At 37.1% G+C, this 15,577-nt stretch overlaps 1 protein-coding gene across 3 annotated transcripts in view; it reads right to left on the bottom strand.

The window, feature by feature from the left end:
* Positions 1 to 274: 274 nt before the first annotated feature.
* NSUN6 (NOP2/Sun RNA methyltransferase 6) overlaps positions 275 to 15,577 on the bottom strand; it is a 33,888-nt gene continuing 18,585 nt past the window's right edge. For 2 of the 3 annotated variants that reach the window (XM_069086273.1, XM_069086275.1), the window contains 5 exons: positions 15,321 to 15,440; positions 10,886 to 11,024; positions 7,345 to 7,493; positions 3,521 to 3,646; positions 275 to 1,004 (listed from right to left, as the gene is read on the bottom strand). In XM_069086273.1, the coding sequence (XP_068942374.1) occupies positions 792 to 1,004; positions 3,521 to 3,646; positions 7,345 to 7,493; positions 10,886 to 11,024; positions 15,321 to 15,440 (747 nt within the window). In that variant the 3' untranslated portion in view covers positions 275 to 791. The remainder of the gene's footprint in view (positions 1,005 to 3,520; positions 3,647 to 7,344; positions 7,494 to 10,885; positions 11,025 to 15,320; positions 15,441 to 15,577) is intronic. The other variant, XM_069086274.1, reaches the window with a different exon arrangement.

The following is a 15,577-nucleotide window of genomic DNA, read 5'->3' on the forward strand; positions in this document are numbered from 1 at the left end:
CACACTTACTAGCTATGTGACCCTGGGCAAGTCACGTAAACCTGTTTGCCTCAATTTCCTCATCTGTAAAATGAGCTGGAGAAGGAAATGGCAAACCACTCCAGTATCTTTGCCAAAAAAAAAAAAAAAACAAAACCCAAACAGCATCACAGAGTTGGATGCAACTGAAAAACAACTGACAAGAAAAATTACAGTATATTTAATACTGTCATATATATAAATATATATGCAATATGTATAAATATAGAGTAATATAATCAAATAATTTAAAGTGTTCCAGAAAAACTATTAACTTTATTTCAGTTAGAAGAGATAAGATTTAACAAGTAACAGCTGAAAAAAGTGAACTAACAAAACAGGAAAATGTGAATTCCTTATGCATTGATAGTATTAAAAAACTGGGGAACAGAAAATATTTTAATGTAACCAAATGATTTATATATATTAAAGTTAAATTTTCACTTAAAAAGGAAATCTGTAGAAAATATAATCTGACATTTACTATATCACATTCCTCATGAACAAAAACAGACCAACAAAGCACATATTTTCACACATCTGAAGGTATCTTCTTTGTAATCTGAAACATTATAAGTAAAAAAGAATTCTTTATAAACATAATCTCATTCTACCCCTCTGACTTCTTTAACCTGTGACTCTTGATTCTTAAAAGAACTGGCAGATTTTCCTGCTTCCATAGCAACCATATTATCAGTCTGCTGGCCTGACAACACTGCAGCAATATTTTTATGTAGCAACACTTGGAATTTTGACTTTTGAAGATTCTTTTCCTAAATGCTTTCACGTTTTACAAATTTCGCAATAAAAAAACCTATACAGTCTTTATTTGCTAACCAAATCATGTCTTCTCTCCTGGCATCTCTAACAGAGGTTATGTCAGTGTCCTTTAATGGTATGACAGATGGATCAAATCGCTGCAGCTGCTTCAGCTGGTCAACTGACAGGCCAGCTCCTACCATTCCTTCTTCTCCAATATGTGGTTCCTATTTGTAGGAAGTCATCAAGAACGATTACAAGTGTCATGCTTCTTATTTCTTTGTAACTGATACATGCATATGTTAACTTACATTACTTCATGTAATTAAGTTATATCATACTTAAAAAGCTAAATTCAGATGACATTAACCAGAACATTTCTTCTAATTACAATATAAGCTCACATTGTCGTTTACATAGTGCTTTACAGTTTACAAAGTGCTTAAACAAGAATAATGAAGTCTCCTTATTTTGGAGGTACTGTTTTTGTACTTGTAATTGAAATAAACTGGAACAAGCAAAGTAGTCAGAAGCAGCAGGACCTACTCTACTATCCCTTATATGTTTACAACACTATCAGAATCTCAAAGAGCAATGATATAATAATTTCCAAGGGACGTTATGATAAATTTAAAGTGCTTTTCTTTGTCTACAGCACCTGAGTGGTAAGAAAACATCAAAAGGGCTTTTATGTCTCAGGAAAACAAAAAAGACAACATCTATGTGGGGAAAAAAGATTATATAACCCTGAGTTATCTTTGATGCTATTACTGCAAATTCTTAGCCCAAAAATCACCACTTCATGTCACAACATGAAAACAAAACACAAAGATTTGATTCTTACAGTGCCAACATGGGTGTGTTCATGAAAGACATTCTTGAAAAAAGTAGTTTATTTGGTGCTAACTGGAAGGATAAGAATACATTTATCACTTTTTAGCTACAAAGCACTTAACACATCATCTCATGAGTAAAATGACAGTTTGAGACCAGATATCTCCAAGGTCTCTAAAATTCTGCTTCTATGATTTCACAACACTCCTTCCTATGGGGCAGGAAATATATTGTCCCTGTGGACAATACCTGATGATGAACATGGAGCTGAGAGAAGCTAAGTAATTTATCCAAAGCAAAACAGTAAGAAGTGGAGCTGGGACTTCTGGCTCCAAGTCCAATGCATTTTCTACTATAACAACTACAGAAAATGCCATTTATACATAAAGAGTATTTTGGAGATTACTTATGAAATTACTCCAAAAACATGCTAGCATTTCACTGATAAAGCTCTGGGCCTGGAGGCAGGAAGAAAACTAGGTTCAAATATGACCTTGGACACTTACTAGCTGTAGGCCTGGGCAAATCATTTAACCTCAGTTTGTCTCAATTTTTCTCCAAAGTAAAACAGGGACAATAACAGCACCTGCTTCTAAGGGGGGGAGGGAGGGGTCTCACGAGGATCTAAAGAAACACTATTTGTAGAGCATTCTGCAAAGCTCTTGGCCCATAGGAGCTGCTATAGAAATGCTTATTCCCTTTCCTTCTTCATTCTATACAGTCCCACATAAGGAAAAGAAATGAATTTCTAATGTTTGATTTGTTTGGACTAATAAGAGTTTTCTTCTAGGATCAAACTTAACCCCAAATATCACCAGACAGAAATGTAATCATCAGAGTTATCAGATTAAAACCGTACTATAGAACACAGACTGTTCTAGGTACTATCAAGTGCAAATTTTGTAAAAGTTCATACAATAAGCTACAAAAAAATTAGACTTCTCAACCATTTTCCCCCTTCTATGGCCACACAGCTATAAAGTCTGATCTGCTTTGAAATGACAAAAGGAAGATTGGGCACCATGTTATCCCTTGAGGAATAAAGTACTTTTAGAGAAGGGCAAAAAAACCTCTTAGAAAATATTCAAGGGGGGAGCAGGCGGTCTTCATATTTACCTGGAGAGGCTTAAAAGAACTGATGCTGAGTGAGAAGAGTAGAACCAGGAGGAATTTGTACACAATTACAGACACAACATATGTGTGATGACCAACTTTGATAGACTGGACTCTTCTCAACAATGCAGGGATATAAGTCAATCCCAAAAGACGCATGATGGAGAGAAAAACATGCATCCAGAGAAAGAACTAGAAAGAACTAAATTTATATCCAGGTGGAAGCAAAATACCTGATCTTTTTCGTTCTCTTATTTGATTTTATGTCCTCTTTACCATTTTTCATTCCAGCTGGTACAACCCATCCTTATAACCTGACCATTGTATAATGTGAAAGTATTTACAGATCCTATACTTGATTATAAGACGCCATGGGGAGAGAAGGGGAAGGAGGGGGACAAAATGTGAAATTCAAGGAACTGTGGAATTGAATCCTGTAAACTAAAAGGAAACAAATTAATAAATTAAAAATTGAATTAAAAAAAAAAATATTCAAGGCACCGAGTAATAGGAATAGCTACCACTGTAATAACCTCAGAGACCACAACAGAAATACAATTCATTTCTGTGGCTTTCATTAGAAATGGCCCAGGATAACCAAAATAATAACCAAAAAATTCCTGAAAACATAATCCTCCCTGTAACTCAATTATGTATGGATTGGGTTTCCCTGGTTGCAATTAGGGAAACCCACTGTATAGTCCACTGTAGTTTCTGTGAAGTTTTATGCATAATACTCTCTCCTAGGTGTATCGAGCTACCAAATAGCTAAGAGTCAACCAAGGCTCCCCCTTACCTGGGGCAGAAGCTGGAGACATGGAAAAGTCGTGAGAGCCCAAGCAACCTGTTCTTCATTCTCTGCCAGTGTAACTGTGCACGTGCTATAGACCAGCACACCCCCTGGCTTTAGCAGCTGAACTGCCTAGAGGACAGAGTCATGTGAAGGAATCAGTATTTTTTAATGTTTAGGCTGAATAAAATACTTACCAAAATTGAGTTTTAGGTAACTAGAACAGGTTAACAGGAATTAACAGATGACCTTCCAGGTAAGAGCATGAAGGGGTTAATGAAGAGTTTGAGGCACACAGTCACGGCCAGCCTTTTTTTTACTTGACTGGTATTAGAGCCCTATCTCAATCTCTTTCTTTACCCCCACCCAAAAGCTCATGTATTTAAATTAGATTATTTTCACCTGAAGATATACTTAAATAATCAGCATATTAACAGAATGATTCTCTATAAAGCAGTTTCACTGCAAGTGTCCCAAGTTCCCAGTGTTTCCCACAAGATGCCTGAGAAGGGGGCAGTTCACCTAATAACAGCATAACCCTCAAGTTCACACCAAACCAAATGATGGTCAAAACATCCAATGAAACACTCCATTAAGCCACTTCTACCACAGAACTGCACAAAACATCAGCAAGAAGCCCAAGAGAAGTAAGAAAGCATCCCCCTCCCCAGCACAACTAGAGACCACATGGGACACATACACCTGCAAGGCTAGGAGTGCAGGGACAGTTAAGAGCAGAGAGCTTTCTTAAGTAACAAGAAAGCCCTCAGTGTGAAGAACAGGGAAGTACAAGGCAACGGCCAGCAAGCAGCAAAGTTTCTAATCTGGGATACCTCAGACCCAGGGACTCTTGGGTCCCTAGCACCTTGTCCTGAGATGTCTTCCAGAGAATGCCCTGAGGATCCAGTGCTCTGAGGTTTAAAGATGGTGATGGAGGAGGGGGTTAGTGCAGGAACCCTTGTGATCCAGGGTTAACCACCCTCCTCAACAGTGCATCATAGGACAGGGTCTGGCCCTGGCATAAAGCTCCAACTCAGGAACTAAAGCTGGAGATGAGTAAATCAAAGGAAACAATGACCAGCACCAAAAACTACTGCATATATAAAGAACCTCAAAAGAAGGAAATAGTCACTGTAATAACTGCAAGCACAGACTCAAAAGAAAAAACTGCCTTTCCACGTGGACTGCATGAATACCTAGAAAAAAATGAAGCACAATATCAAAAATGAAATAAAAGCTCTAGGGAAGGCAAAGAAATAGTTCAGAAGAAAAATTGCCCGAGCAACAAACTCCCTGAAAACTATGACAGACCAAACAAAAATCAATGGTTCCATGAGACAACAGGGATTAGAAGAACAAAATCAAATGACTGGAAAAATAGAAGAAAATGTAAGCTATCTGATCCTGAGCTATTTAGGTTCCAGTCTGTTAGCACTCTTGGCAAGTTTCATCAATCTCTGGAACTCTTACCCCCATTGACTAAGGAATACGGACTGAGTGGCAATATTCTTTGGAATACAGACTTCCCGCACCATAGTTCCCAACCTCAGTAATTCCTCTAGTACCTCCAAAGTGCCACTTTCAACTAAAGATTGTTTTCCGCAGCTACAGAAGTGATGGAAGGACAGGAATCCAGAGATGATTTGCAAATGAGTGTGAAACATGTTTGTTTTAAGATGTCCTTTCCTCTCCCATTTAAGGTTTAAGGAATCCTGGGGTACTGGGGAAGATGCTATAATCTTATCTCAACCCAAAGAGTCAGGGAAACCAAACAAGACAAATGATAAGTAACTGGGAAGATACAATAAATAAGAGACCAACTCGTCCCTACTGTAGTGGCAGACATCTGTGTGCTCTTTATTATAATCATCTCTCTTCATAAGGACAAAAATGTACTTAAATAAACCTTACTGGAGTATAGTGGCTGCTGCTGTTTCAAAGCCAAAGAGGAGAAAAGAGGTGTGAAAGATGTGGAAACAGGACAGAGGATTATACAAGAAAAATAGTTTTCTAAATTTTCTCTTCAAAATGGAGAGTAGAAAAGACGGAAGGGAAGAAAACACAAATGATAAAAGCAGTTACTAATACTAATACTTCTGAGTAATCTGGATTAACAAGAACAAAGCCACAAACAAAAGAAAACAGAACAAAAAAATGTACAGTACCCTTTAGGGCATGGGAGCTGTATAGTAAACTGAATGAATAAAAAACTTCTCCTTTAAAAGATTAGCTTCCCTGCCTTATTAAACAGAGTATGCACAGTGACTTTGTTGTGTACAGCGAGCACATTTAACTTTTTCTGGATGACTCAAACCCACCATGATCATCTTTAGCGACACTGACATAAGTCTAAGTTAGGGAGAACTATTTATCCTTATGATAAATGGCTCCTTGACTGTCCTGCTTTTATAGTTCTGCCTTCTCCTTCACTAAGTAACTCCTCTTTCTTTATTCTCTTATGTAACTAAGAAATCACCAATTCTGTTAAATTAGCACCTATTTTGTACACAATTCCATGTCAAGAAACTCTGCACGAGGTCCTGAAGACAGCACCATACCTTATTTAAGAAGTAAAGCTTTGTGGAAATACTTTCCTCATTGCTCATAGCTTTTTGCAACTTTCTGGTTCTCAGCTGTACTCTATTCAATCTTCAATTGAAAACTAGACAAAAATCCACCCACTATAACCCCTGAGAAAGAAGGAAGGCCCGTGGAAAGCTAAAAAGAAAATTCGCTGGGAGAAAAAGGCAGAAAAAGAAAATTTTCTTATTTCTATTACTAATCTTGCCTTTACAAATCCATGAGAAGAGAGAAATTTCATTGGAACCAATGAATTCACCCAAAGAAAGCATTGCTCATATTCAATTTTAAAGGACTGAGAAGCAGCTAAAAGAGCAGATAGTTCAAGCTGAGTATTATATCCTGAAATCTGTTTATTATTCCTGGGTAAGAGTTAAAAGGTGTAAATTATATATGTTTTTCTACACCAATGCACTGGTCATTTTTATATAGCAAAAGCCTATTTCCCAATGGGTGGTTGTCCTTCATTCTTAAAAAGAACTAAAATGACATCACCATGTTAGAGTCAAGTTACCATGTGTCCAACTATGGCTGTTAGACCAGTATGAGCTCAGAATGCTCTACCACAGCTCAGGCACAAATAGTCCATGTTTGAACATTTGGGGTGGATTCTCTAAATCGGCACATCTCACATTTCTTTTGAGCTACTCCAATCCTGCTTTGCTCACACAACACAGCACCTTGTCTGACAAGGGCATGCCATGCTGGGCAGTCCTATGCCAGGGTCTTCCGTGTTACACAATCAATTCCAAAGTTCTTAAAGAGAGGTTTTGACAGTGTTTTTTTGTATCACTTCTTCTGTCTACCATGTGAGCACTTGTGTGGTGTTAGTTCTCCATAAAATAGTCTTTTTGGCAAACATACATTTGGCATTCAAACAACATGGCCAGCCCATCATAGCTGTACTCTCTGCAGCAGAGTTTCAATACTTGGCAGTTTAGCTTGAGAAAGGACCTCACTGTCTGGTATCTTATCCTGCCAAGTGATCTTCAGAATCTTCCTAAGTTCAAATCTGGCTTCAAACTCTTACTTGCTCTGTGACCCTAGTTAAGTCACTTAATTATTTCTCAATAGGCTGAAGTTGAATGTATAATGATTTTTGTAGGTATCACTGATATAACAATTAACTATCTGCATAATTTTAAGGTTTATTAAATCAACATTTAAAGGAACTAACTACACTGGCCTCTAACAATATGCCTCTTTGAAATATAAAACTAGTGAAATGAAGCTGAATGATTAATACCTACCACAGTAAAGAGTTTCCTTTGTAATGGCTGATATGATGTCACTTCCTTTAGAGTCCAAGTGTAAGCCATGTTTGGTCTCTGTCCCATCCCACTGCAGGGAGCATCAAGAAGAATTCGATCAAAGGACTCAGGTAAGAATGGTGGTCCCCCTGTAATTGGAATTATGAGTATGTTTCCAACTGACCCTAACAAATATGGAATGGATACCAATGAATGTTGAAATATTACAAGCATCAGTATATTACAAAGTATATACAAAGTATAAAGTACAAGTATATTACAAAAGACATGTCCTAATAACAGACTGATAAAAGTAAAAATAACAGATAAAAGCTATTCATCTTACCCAAAAAGTTCTATGTTATCCTTGGTTTAAACTTTAACACAAATTTTATGTACAACACTTACCTTTAAAATAGCAGTTGGGGTGTGTACTGATTACAATTAAATATTGTATGAAGGTCTAGGAAAATGACCCCTTGTAGCCCAATTCCAGGAAACAGCTACAAATGACTCCCAGAGTCTAGAACCAACTCCAGGGCATCTCTAGATCTGGCATGGCACAGACCAAGGAAAAAAGGCTGCAAAGAGACAGTTTCTGAGGATGTGGGTCTAGCCCTCAGCTTTGAGGACCCTTTATTTCGACCATACGCTGAAAGAGCCGTGCCTGGAATGGCATTTCTCTGTTTAGACTACTTTTTCCCATTCCCTCACTTTTCTCTTGATGTCTGATCCCTGAAGGCCTCCATGTCGTCTCAGGCATCAATTCCTTCAGAGTTTAACTTGTCTTACTCAATGCTCCAGACCACAGTCACCTCTTAGTATAACACTGTCCTGGCATAAGAAGTCCTTTCCTCCTACCTTTCTGACTTTCAAGGAGTCAGGCAAGTCCAAGTCATTTAACCTCTACCTCAGTCTCAGTTTCTTTATCCTTAAAATGGAGATAACTGGACATCTTCTCAAAGGATGTACCTGGCAAACTGTAAAGCTCCGTCAGACATCCACTGCTCATACTCACTCCCCTTTAAAGAAAGCCACACCAAAGGGGAAGCTAAGTGATGCAGTGAATAGAGCACTGGCCCTGAACTCAGGAGGACCTGAGTTCAAATCCAGCCTCAGTCACGTAACACAAAAACTAGCTGTGTGACCTTGGGCAAGTCGCTTAATCCCAATTGCCCTCCAAAAAGCAAAAAGAAAAAATAAAGAAAGCCACACTGCCAGGCTGTGTGGGTCCATGTCAGACCCAGGCTGTCTGGTGTCACCTGGCCCTTCAGCACTGTTCAGAAATTTTTGTCTTTGTCTCTACTTTACACATTTCTCACAGTAACTGTTCTAAACCTCTTCCATGCTCCTCACACTGCCAACCCAACACATACAATCAGCAAGACTTCCCTGCTTATTGGCCTAATAGAATCATAATCTGGCAACCACAGGGCCTGAACAGATATCATGGGACCTGGAATAAGGAAGACCTCAGTTCAAATCCATCCTAAGTCCCTTTACCTCTGCCTGCCTCAAGTTTCCTCATCTGTAAAATGGGGATAATATCAGAACCTACCTACTTTGCAGGGTTCTTTGTGAAGACCAAATGAAATAACCATTGTAAAGCATTTCGCACAGTGGCTGGCACATTGTAAGTGCTATCTAAATGCTTATTCCCTTTTCTTTCCTTCAACCTTCCCCCAGCACCTGTAGGCTCATAGATTTAGAACTAGGAGGGCCATCAAGTCCAATTCTCTCATTTTACTGACCCAGAGAGGTTAAGTGACTTGCCCAGGGCCACACATCTTTAAGGTTCTGAGACAGGATTTAAACTCAGATCTTCCCAACCCCAGGCCCAAGGCTGAAATCCACTGCTGCCTCACTGCCTCAGAATCATCTGACATTTCTATGCTCTATAAACTTTTATACTCTTAAATTCAAAGTTCCTTTTTCATCTTCACCCATTCTCTACTTCTTCCAGTTTCTCTCAATTAACTAATATTTATAGGCCTCTACCACATACAAGGCACTTCATTAACCACTGGTGATATATTTAAAGACAGTTAAACCTGGACTCTCAAGAGTAGTTTACTTAATAACAGGCCAGAAAAGGAATCACAGAAATAATTTTAATAGAAGAACAGTGAGAAAAGCACAAAATGGTTCTGCATAAAGCGGCATCAGAAGTTTGGGGAGGGAGACAAGGCACAAGAAAACAGGAAAGATAAAAAACTGGAGAAGGAGAACGGTTCAGTTCAGCCAGTGTGTGTGGGAAGCCGTAATGTAAGAAAGGGCTAGAGTGCAGAGGACATGGGCTCTCGAATGCCAAGCTCATGCATTCTCTATTTGGTAGACCAGGAGGTCTAAAGCAGGAAGCTTTAGAAATCACTGAGATGATTCAGACAGTGAATTTGTAAGAGTTTGGGAAAAGGCTAGACTAGCAGCCGAAAGACCAGCTGTAGAGCTGAACAGAAGCTGATGGCTGCACTGAGAATGGGTAAGAGGGAGCATAAGCAAGAAATATGGCAGAGGGAGAAAGGAAAGGTTGACAACCGGTGGAAATGTGGGACAACAAAGGGGAGGGCAGGCTCTGGGGGATAAGGACTTCTGTACTGGGCATACTGAATTTGAGGGATCAATGAAATGGTCTAGTGGCAAAACCTAGTGAGCAATTAGCAACACAAGAATGGAAGCCTAGGAAGAAGCTGATGTGGAGGCAAAGATTTGAAAAGAGTCTACACAGAGGTGACAAGGGAAGGTTAAGGGATCACATGAGATGACCAACAAATATTTCCAAGAAAGAAGAGAAAATGGCCAAAGTAAGAATCTTTAAGGACATGCACAGGAAAAGGGAGTATTTCATCCTTTCCAAGGCACCTGCCCAAGTTGAGCTAGATGACCTAGATTCAGACGTGATCTTATCACTGTTTCATCTTAACCAGCAAGTAATCAGTTCCCCTGACAAGCCTAGAAATAGGACAGCCAAGAAGACCACCAGTTTAAAACACAGTCATTCATAAAAATCTTACAGATAGGATTGTGGAAGATTATCAGTTTTAATGATGTCACAAAACAGCCTGAAGAGAAATAAAAACACAGTTACATAAAGTTTGGTGAGAGACTTACTTGAGCAGAACATCCCCAGACTACTTAAGGTTAAAACTGTAAGCACAACAAACAACTGAAAAATGAAAGAAATCTGTAAAGATTTCTATAACAAAAACATTTTCCCATCAATGACATGTATAGTATTGTACTAATTTACCACATAAAGTAGTCATCACATTAAAAATGTCATCTTAAGGCAAAATACGTAAGAACTTAAAAATAAGTGAAAATGAGTCAAGAAGGTGAGGTCTTAAAACAAAAAAAAACTTAAATAATAACAGAAGGTTATCTGTGATATCTGGAATTAAAATGAATGCCTCTTTGAGGTAAAGTGTTTGTAGGTTTCAAAGACTTACAGATGCTAACATGATTTTAATACAATTAGTAAAACTTTGGTTAGTATTTATCTCTAAAACGTAGTTTCAAAAGCTTTTAAAATAAGAAACCTTACCTTGTCCATTCTCTACCTTCCCAAGTGCCTTTGTCCCATTATAGCAGAAGGCCTTGATGCAATTCAAGTGTAATAATGTAGCATTTTGCTTTATTTTTTCTACTTTATTGGGTATTTTGTCCAGTGCTATTACTTCACCCTACAGAAATTTTTAAAATGAAAAATAAATCCAATATAGTTATTTAAACTTTTAGCAATATGTGAAAATCCCTAAGAAAGTATAGCCTTTCTCCCCTACTCCAAATTTTAAGAACAAATTCATTAAACAAATGCATATGTTTCACACAAACTATTATAGTAAGGAAAGGTACTAAAATATGACTAACCATTCATTTTAGTGCTTTTCTTTTATAAAACATGTTTTTGCTGACAGGATATACTTTATCTTTTTAACTGACTTGAAATATAGCTTGATTTTAAGAAAAAATTCCCTTAATCTGAATAAAACTGGAAAAGTAAATACAATGCCAAGCTGCTTTTAATCAAAGCTCAAAAAGAAGTATAATAATAGCATTTGCAAAATGCCAAAAGGAACTCTGGGATAAAATATATCTTCCAGAAGTGAACAGAGCAATCACTATCTTGTTGTATGATAATGTACCCTGTACCCCCCTTACCTTTTACAAAACAAAACTCAACATTTAACTCTTATTTCCCTTACCTCTAAGATATGCTTGTACTAGATGCTTATTCATTTTACTTTTAAAATCAATCCTTACCATGGTTCAATAATTTCCTTAATCTATGTGTTATATGTACACTACTACAACATATATATGTATATACACACACACACACACACACACATTTTTCTTTAAGATATGTAAAGAGATGAATTGTTACAGTTGAAGTAAGAAAAAAGATAAAAACCCAAAGCACATACAAATAATATTACAGTGTAAACAAATACTACGGTTTGTTAACTGTACAACAAAAATGGTACATGTTGACAAAAAAAAGTTAAAAGTTTAATGCCACCTAAAAAAAGTAGTGAGCTCTATTACTATCTATTGTACAAAGGACAACCCTGCTCATTATAGAGAGAGAGTGGCTCAACAGAAGAATATCAAGATTATAAAACATAGTTCAAAGGAACCTTAGAGGTCAAGTTCAACCCACTTATTTTAGAGATGACTTGCCCAGGATCATACAGCAAGTAAGTGTCTATGATGAGAAAAATAAGCCTAATTTCCAAGTTCAGCACTTTATGCAATATGCCATGGCTGCCACTCTCAAAAAGTCTGTATTGAGGTGGTAAGTAGCATATTAATGAAGTCATGAAAGTTTGAAGTATTAAGTAAATGGGATGTAATGGGTGATGTACTATATGAAATAGATGGGACCTTTTTAATTTATTACCTTGTTTTTATCCTTTTTGTACCTGCCTACCTAAACAATAAGATAGAAAATATGCTCATTAATTCTAACAGCTTCAATAGCCTCTCCCAAAGAGTATCTACACCAATGAAATCAGAGACCTTTTGAAATATTAAAGACATTCCTACTTTAACATTTTTTAGATTCTTTCTGAAGCATATTCCACAATTCATAGGGATAGGGAGAACTTGGCCAGGGTTTAATACTTTAATGCTTAAAAACACTTTTGATGAAGGTTGGGAATATCTTGTTTGGTGAAAAGAATTAATTTAATAGTCTTAAAATATGTGAGGAACAATGATACAGATTTTGATAACTAAGAACAGGAATGAAGGAAATGAGTTTAAGATGCAGTACAAAAGAGGCAGCTAGGTGGTGCAGTGAATAGAGCACCTGCTCTGGAGTCAAGAGGACCTGAGTTCAAATCCGGCCTCAGACAATTCACACACTTAATAGCCATGTGACTTTGGGCAAGTCACTTAACCCCAATTGCCCTCCAAAAAAGCAAAAACAAAAAAACAAAAACAAAAAGAGATGCAGTACTAAAGATATAAACTAGTCATTAAGAATAATGTCCTGACAAAGAAAGGTATAAGAAACTGGAATGGATTAGGAAGGACATAGTTAAATCTCTTTCTCTTAGGGCTTTATTTAAAAAAATTATTAAGAATTACTTATTCTTAACCAAAATGCCTTGAAAACAAAAATATCAAAAATTGCTGATACATATAAAGTTAGATTTGGGATTAGATTTTTGGCTAATTTTTTTTCTAGGTTGTCTCTATGCAGCTTCACTACACTCTCCCATTTACAACATAAAGACATTTTTCTAATACAAAATCAGTAATTAAAAGATATGCTTTTATTTAAGTAAATCTGAAATATACCAATCCATAAAATTCAAGAGAATATTATTCACTTTTCAAAATGGTCCACTTTAGAGTTAGCTTAAAACAGGGGTTTATTTAAACACAAATATCCATAAAACATAGTCACAGCATAAAGAAAGGTGCATGTAAATTCAGTCCTCTGGGCACTTCATGTTAACCATTTGCTGAAATAGGACTGCTCAATCCTCAAAGGATACACTACATATATCCACTTTCCTATTTATAAGATCTCTTTCTTGAGTTGATTTAGTGGATTAGCAACAAATGCAATTCTCTATGAGGGATGATTTGACATATTTTGAGTTGTTCAGAAAAAAATTTTTTAAAAATTCTAGATAAATGGACTGTGAAAATACTAATAATGAACAGCCTGAGCCACAAATCAGTGGATTATGTTCCATGCCCATTCTACAATTTCACCTTTCTAATGCATTTAGTTTTCCTGAATAATGTCACTTATCTGGTCAATTAACAAGCACTACAAATTACCAGAAAAAAATTTTAAAAGTATTTTATTCAATACAAAATAGAATATGACCCACATAATGAAGTTTCTTTCCTCTTGTACTTTTGAGGAAGTATAACAGCTATAAAGAAAGATGATGTGATAGCATGGAGGATGTTTTGAGATGTTTTGAGGGGTTTTGAGATATGTGATGGGAGAGAAGAGGGATGGCCTTAATTATCATGGTAAACTTGGAAGGCATAAAGCTTCTTCTGAAAGGAACAGGGAAGAGTTGGTATAGGAATCTTGTGGGAAGCATAATTGTCAATCAAACAAAAATAAAGACTGGAGGGGATTAGTCAGATCCCAGTTTATATAGTATCTGTACCTCTAATCAATCAACAAGTACTTATGTTCCAAGCACCAAGGGATATGAGAACAAAGAATGAAGAATCTTTTACTCGAAATGAGTTTATATTCTAATGAGAAGACAACTACATATGCAAACTTATACCGCACAAATATAAAATTTATACACAAAGTAGTTAAATACAAAGCACTTGGAAGGGAAGGCTTTAGAAGTCTGAGGGATGATGAAAGGTTTTATGCAGAAGATAGTGCCTGAGCTGCATCTTAAAGGAAAAGCAGCACTCTAGGAAGCTGAGATAAAGATGAGTTCATTCCAGGCATGGGGGACAGCCAGTGCAAAAGCGAGGTGATAGGGCGATGGAAAATCCTGAGACAGGAACAAGAGTGAAGAGCAGTCTGGCTGGAATGGAGAGTGTTGGAGAGGACATAACGTCCAATAAGGCTATAATGTTAGGGTGGGATAAGGTTTTCTATGGCTTTAAAAGCTACACAGAGAAGTTTATATTCTAGAGGCAGCTGGAAGTCATGGGAATTGGTTGAGTACAGGAATCAGTCACATGGTCAGACTTACACTTAAGGAAGATTAGTTTGGCACCAGTGTATAGAATGAAGTAGAATGATGAGGAATGAGGCAGAGAAACCAATTTGTTTGATGCTGCCAATAATCCAGGTGAGAGATGATGAGGGCCTGAACGAAGGTGGTAGCTGTGTTAGCAGCAAGTTCAGGTCAGAAGCAAGTCTTAAAAAAGTCTTAAAAAACTAGTCTTAAACTCTAGACCTATATCTCCAGCTGTTCCTGGAGGATATCTCCACACTGATATCCCACCAATTATTATTCTTTATTTCTTTCATTATCCTTCCTCCTAAACCTGCTCCTCCTTTTGATTTTACTACTTCTGTCTGGGGCAGTATCATATGTTAACACTGCCAGCTTTGACACTTCTCTGCCCTTCCCCTCTCATAGCTAATTAGATACAGCTCTTGTCAATGCCATCTCTGCAGCATCTGCTGCCTCAGTTTCCTCTTCTCTAATCTTAATGCTATCACCCTGATACAGCCCACCTCCCTAACAATGGAGCAAAAGGTTATTATGCCTCCAAGAAAATTTAAAAAAAAACATAATTCACAATGATATAACTTACTCCATGTTTTAACAATCAAAAAAGACACAGAACTCCTACATTTAGGATCTGCTTAAAGTTTCTGCAGAACCACATGTATCCTCACTTTTATAACTACTTTTAAATTGTTCATTTTGACTATGAAAATAAATCAGTCCTCATAGTCAGGTACCTCTTAGTTAACACCAAAATCTTCCTCATTTAAACATATAATCTCCTGGGAGAAGTCTCACCTGATCATGCATCAATGCTGCAATATGGGTTGTTTTGCCTCCAGGTGCTGCACACATATCCAGAATCTTCTCTCCGGGCTGAGGATTCAAAACATGACTTACTACTGCAGAAGGCAAATTCTAAAACAGCAAAATAAGGAAATAATCCTTCTAAATAATTTTGAAATAATTATGATCACCACTTAAATGACTTGAATGCCATCATATTAAAAATGCATACAAATATATTTTCTCTATTACAGGTACTAGGTACCTCT

The sequence above is a fragment of the Petaurus breviceps genome, unplaced genomic scaffold, assembly GCF_028583685.1.
Source record: "Petaurus breviceps papuanus isolate PSGF00001 unplaced genomic scaffold, PetGlider_PUasm1.0 178, whole genome shotgun sequence".
NCBI classification, from domain to species: domain Eukaryota; kingdom Metazoa; phylum Chordata; class Mammalia; order Diprotodontia; family Petauridae; genus Petaurus; species Petaurus breviceps.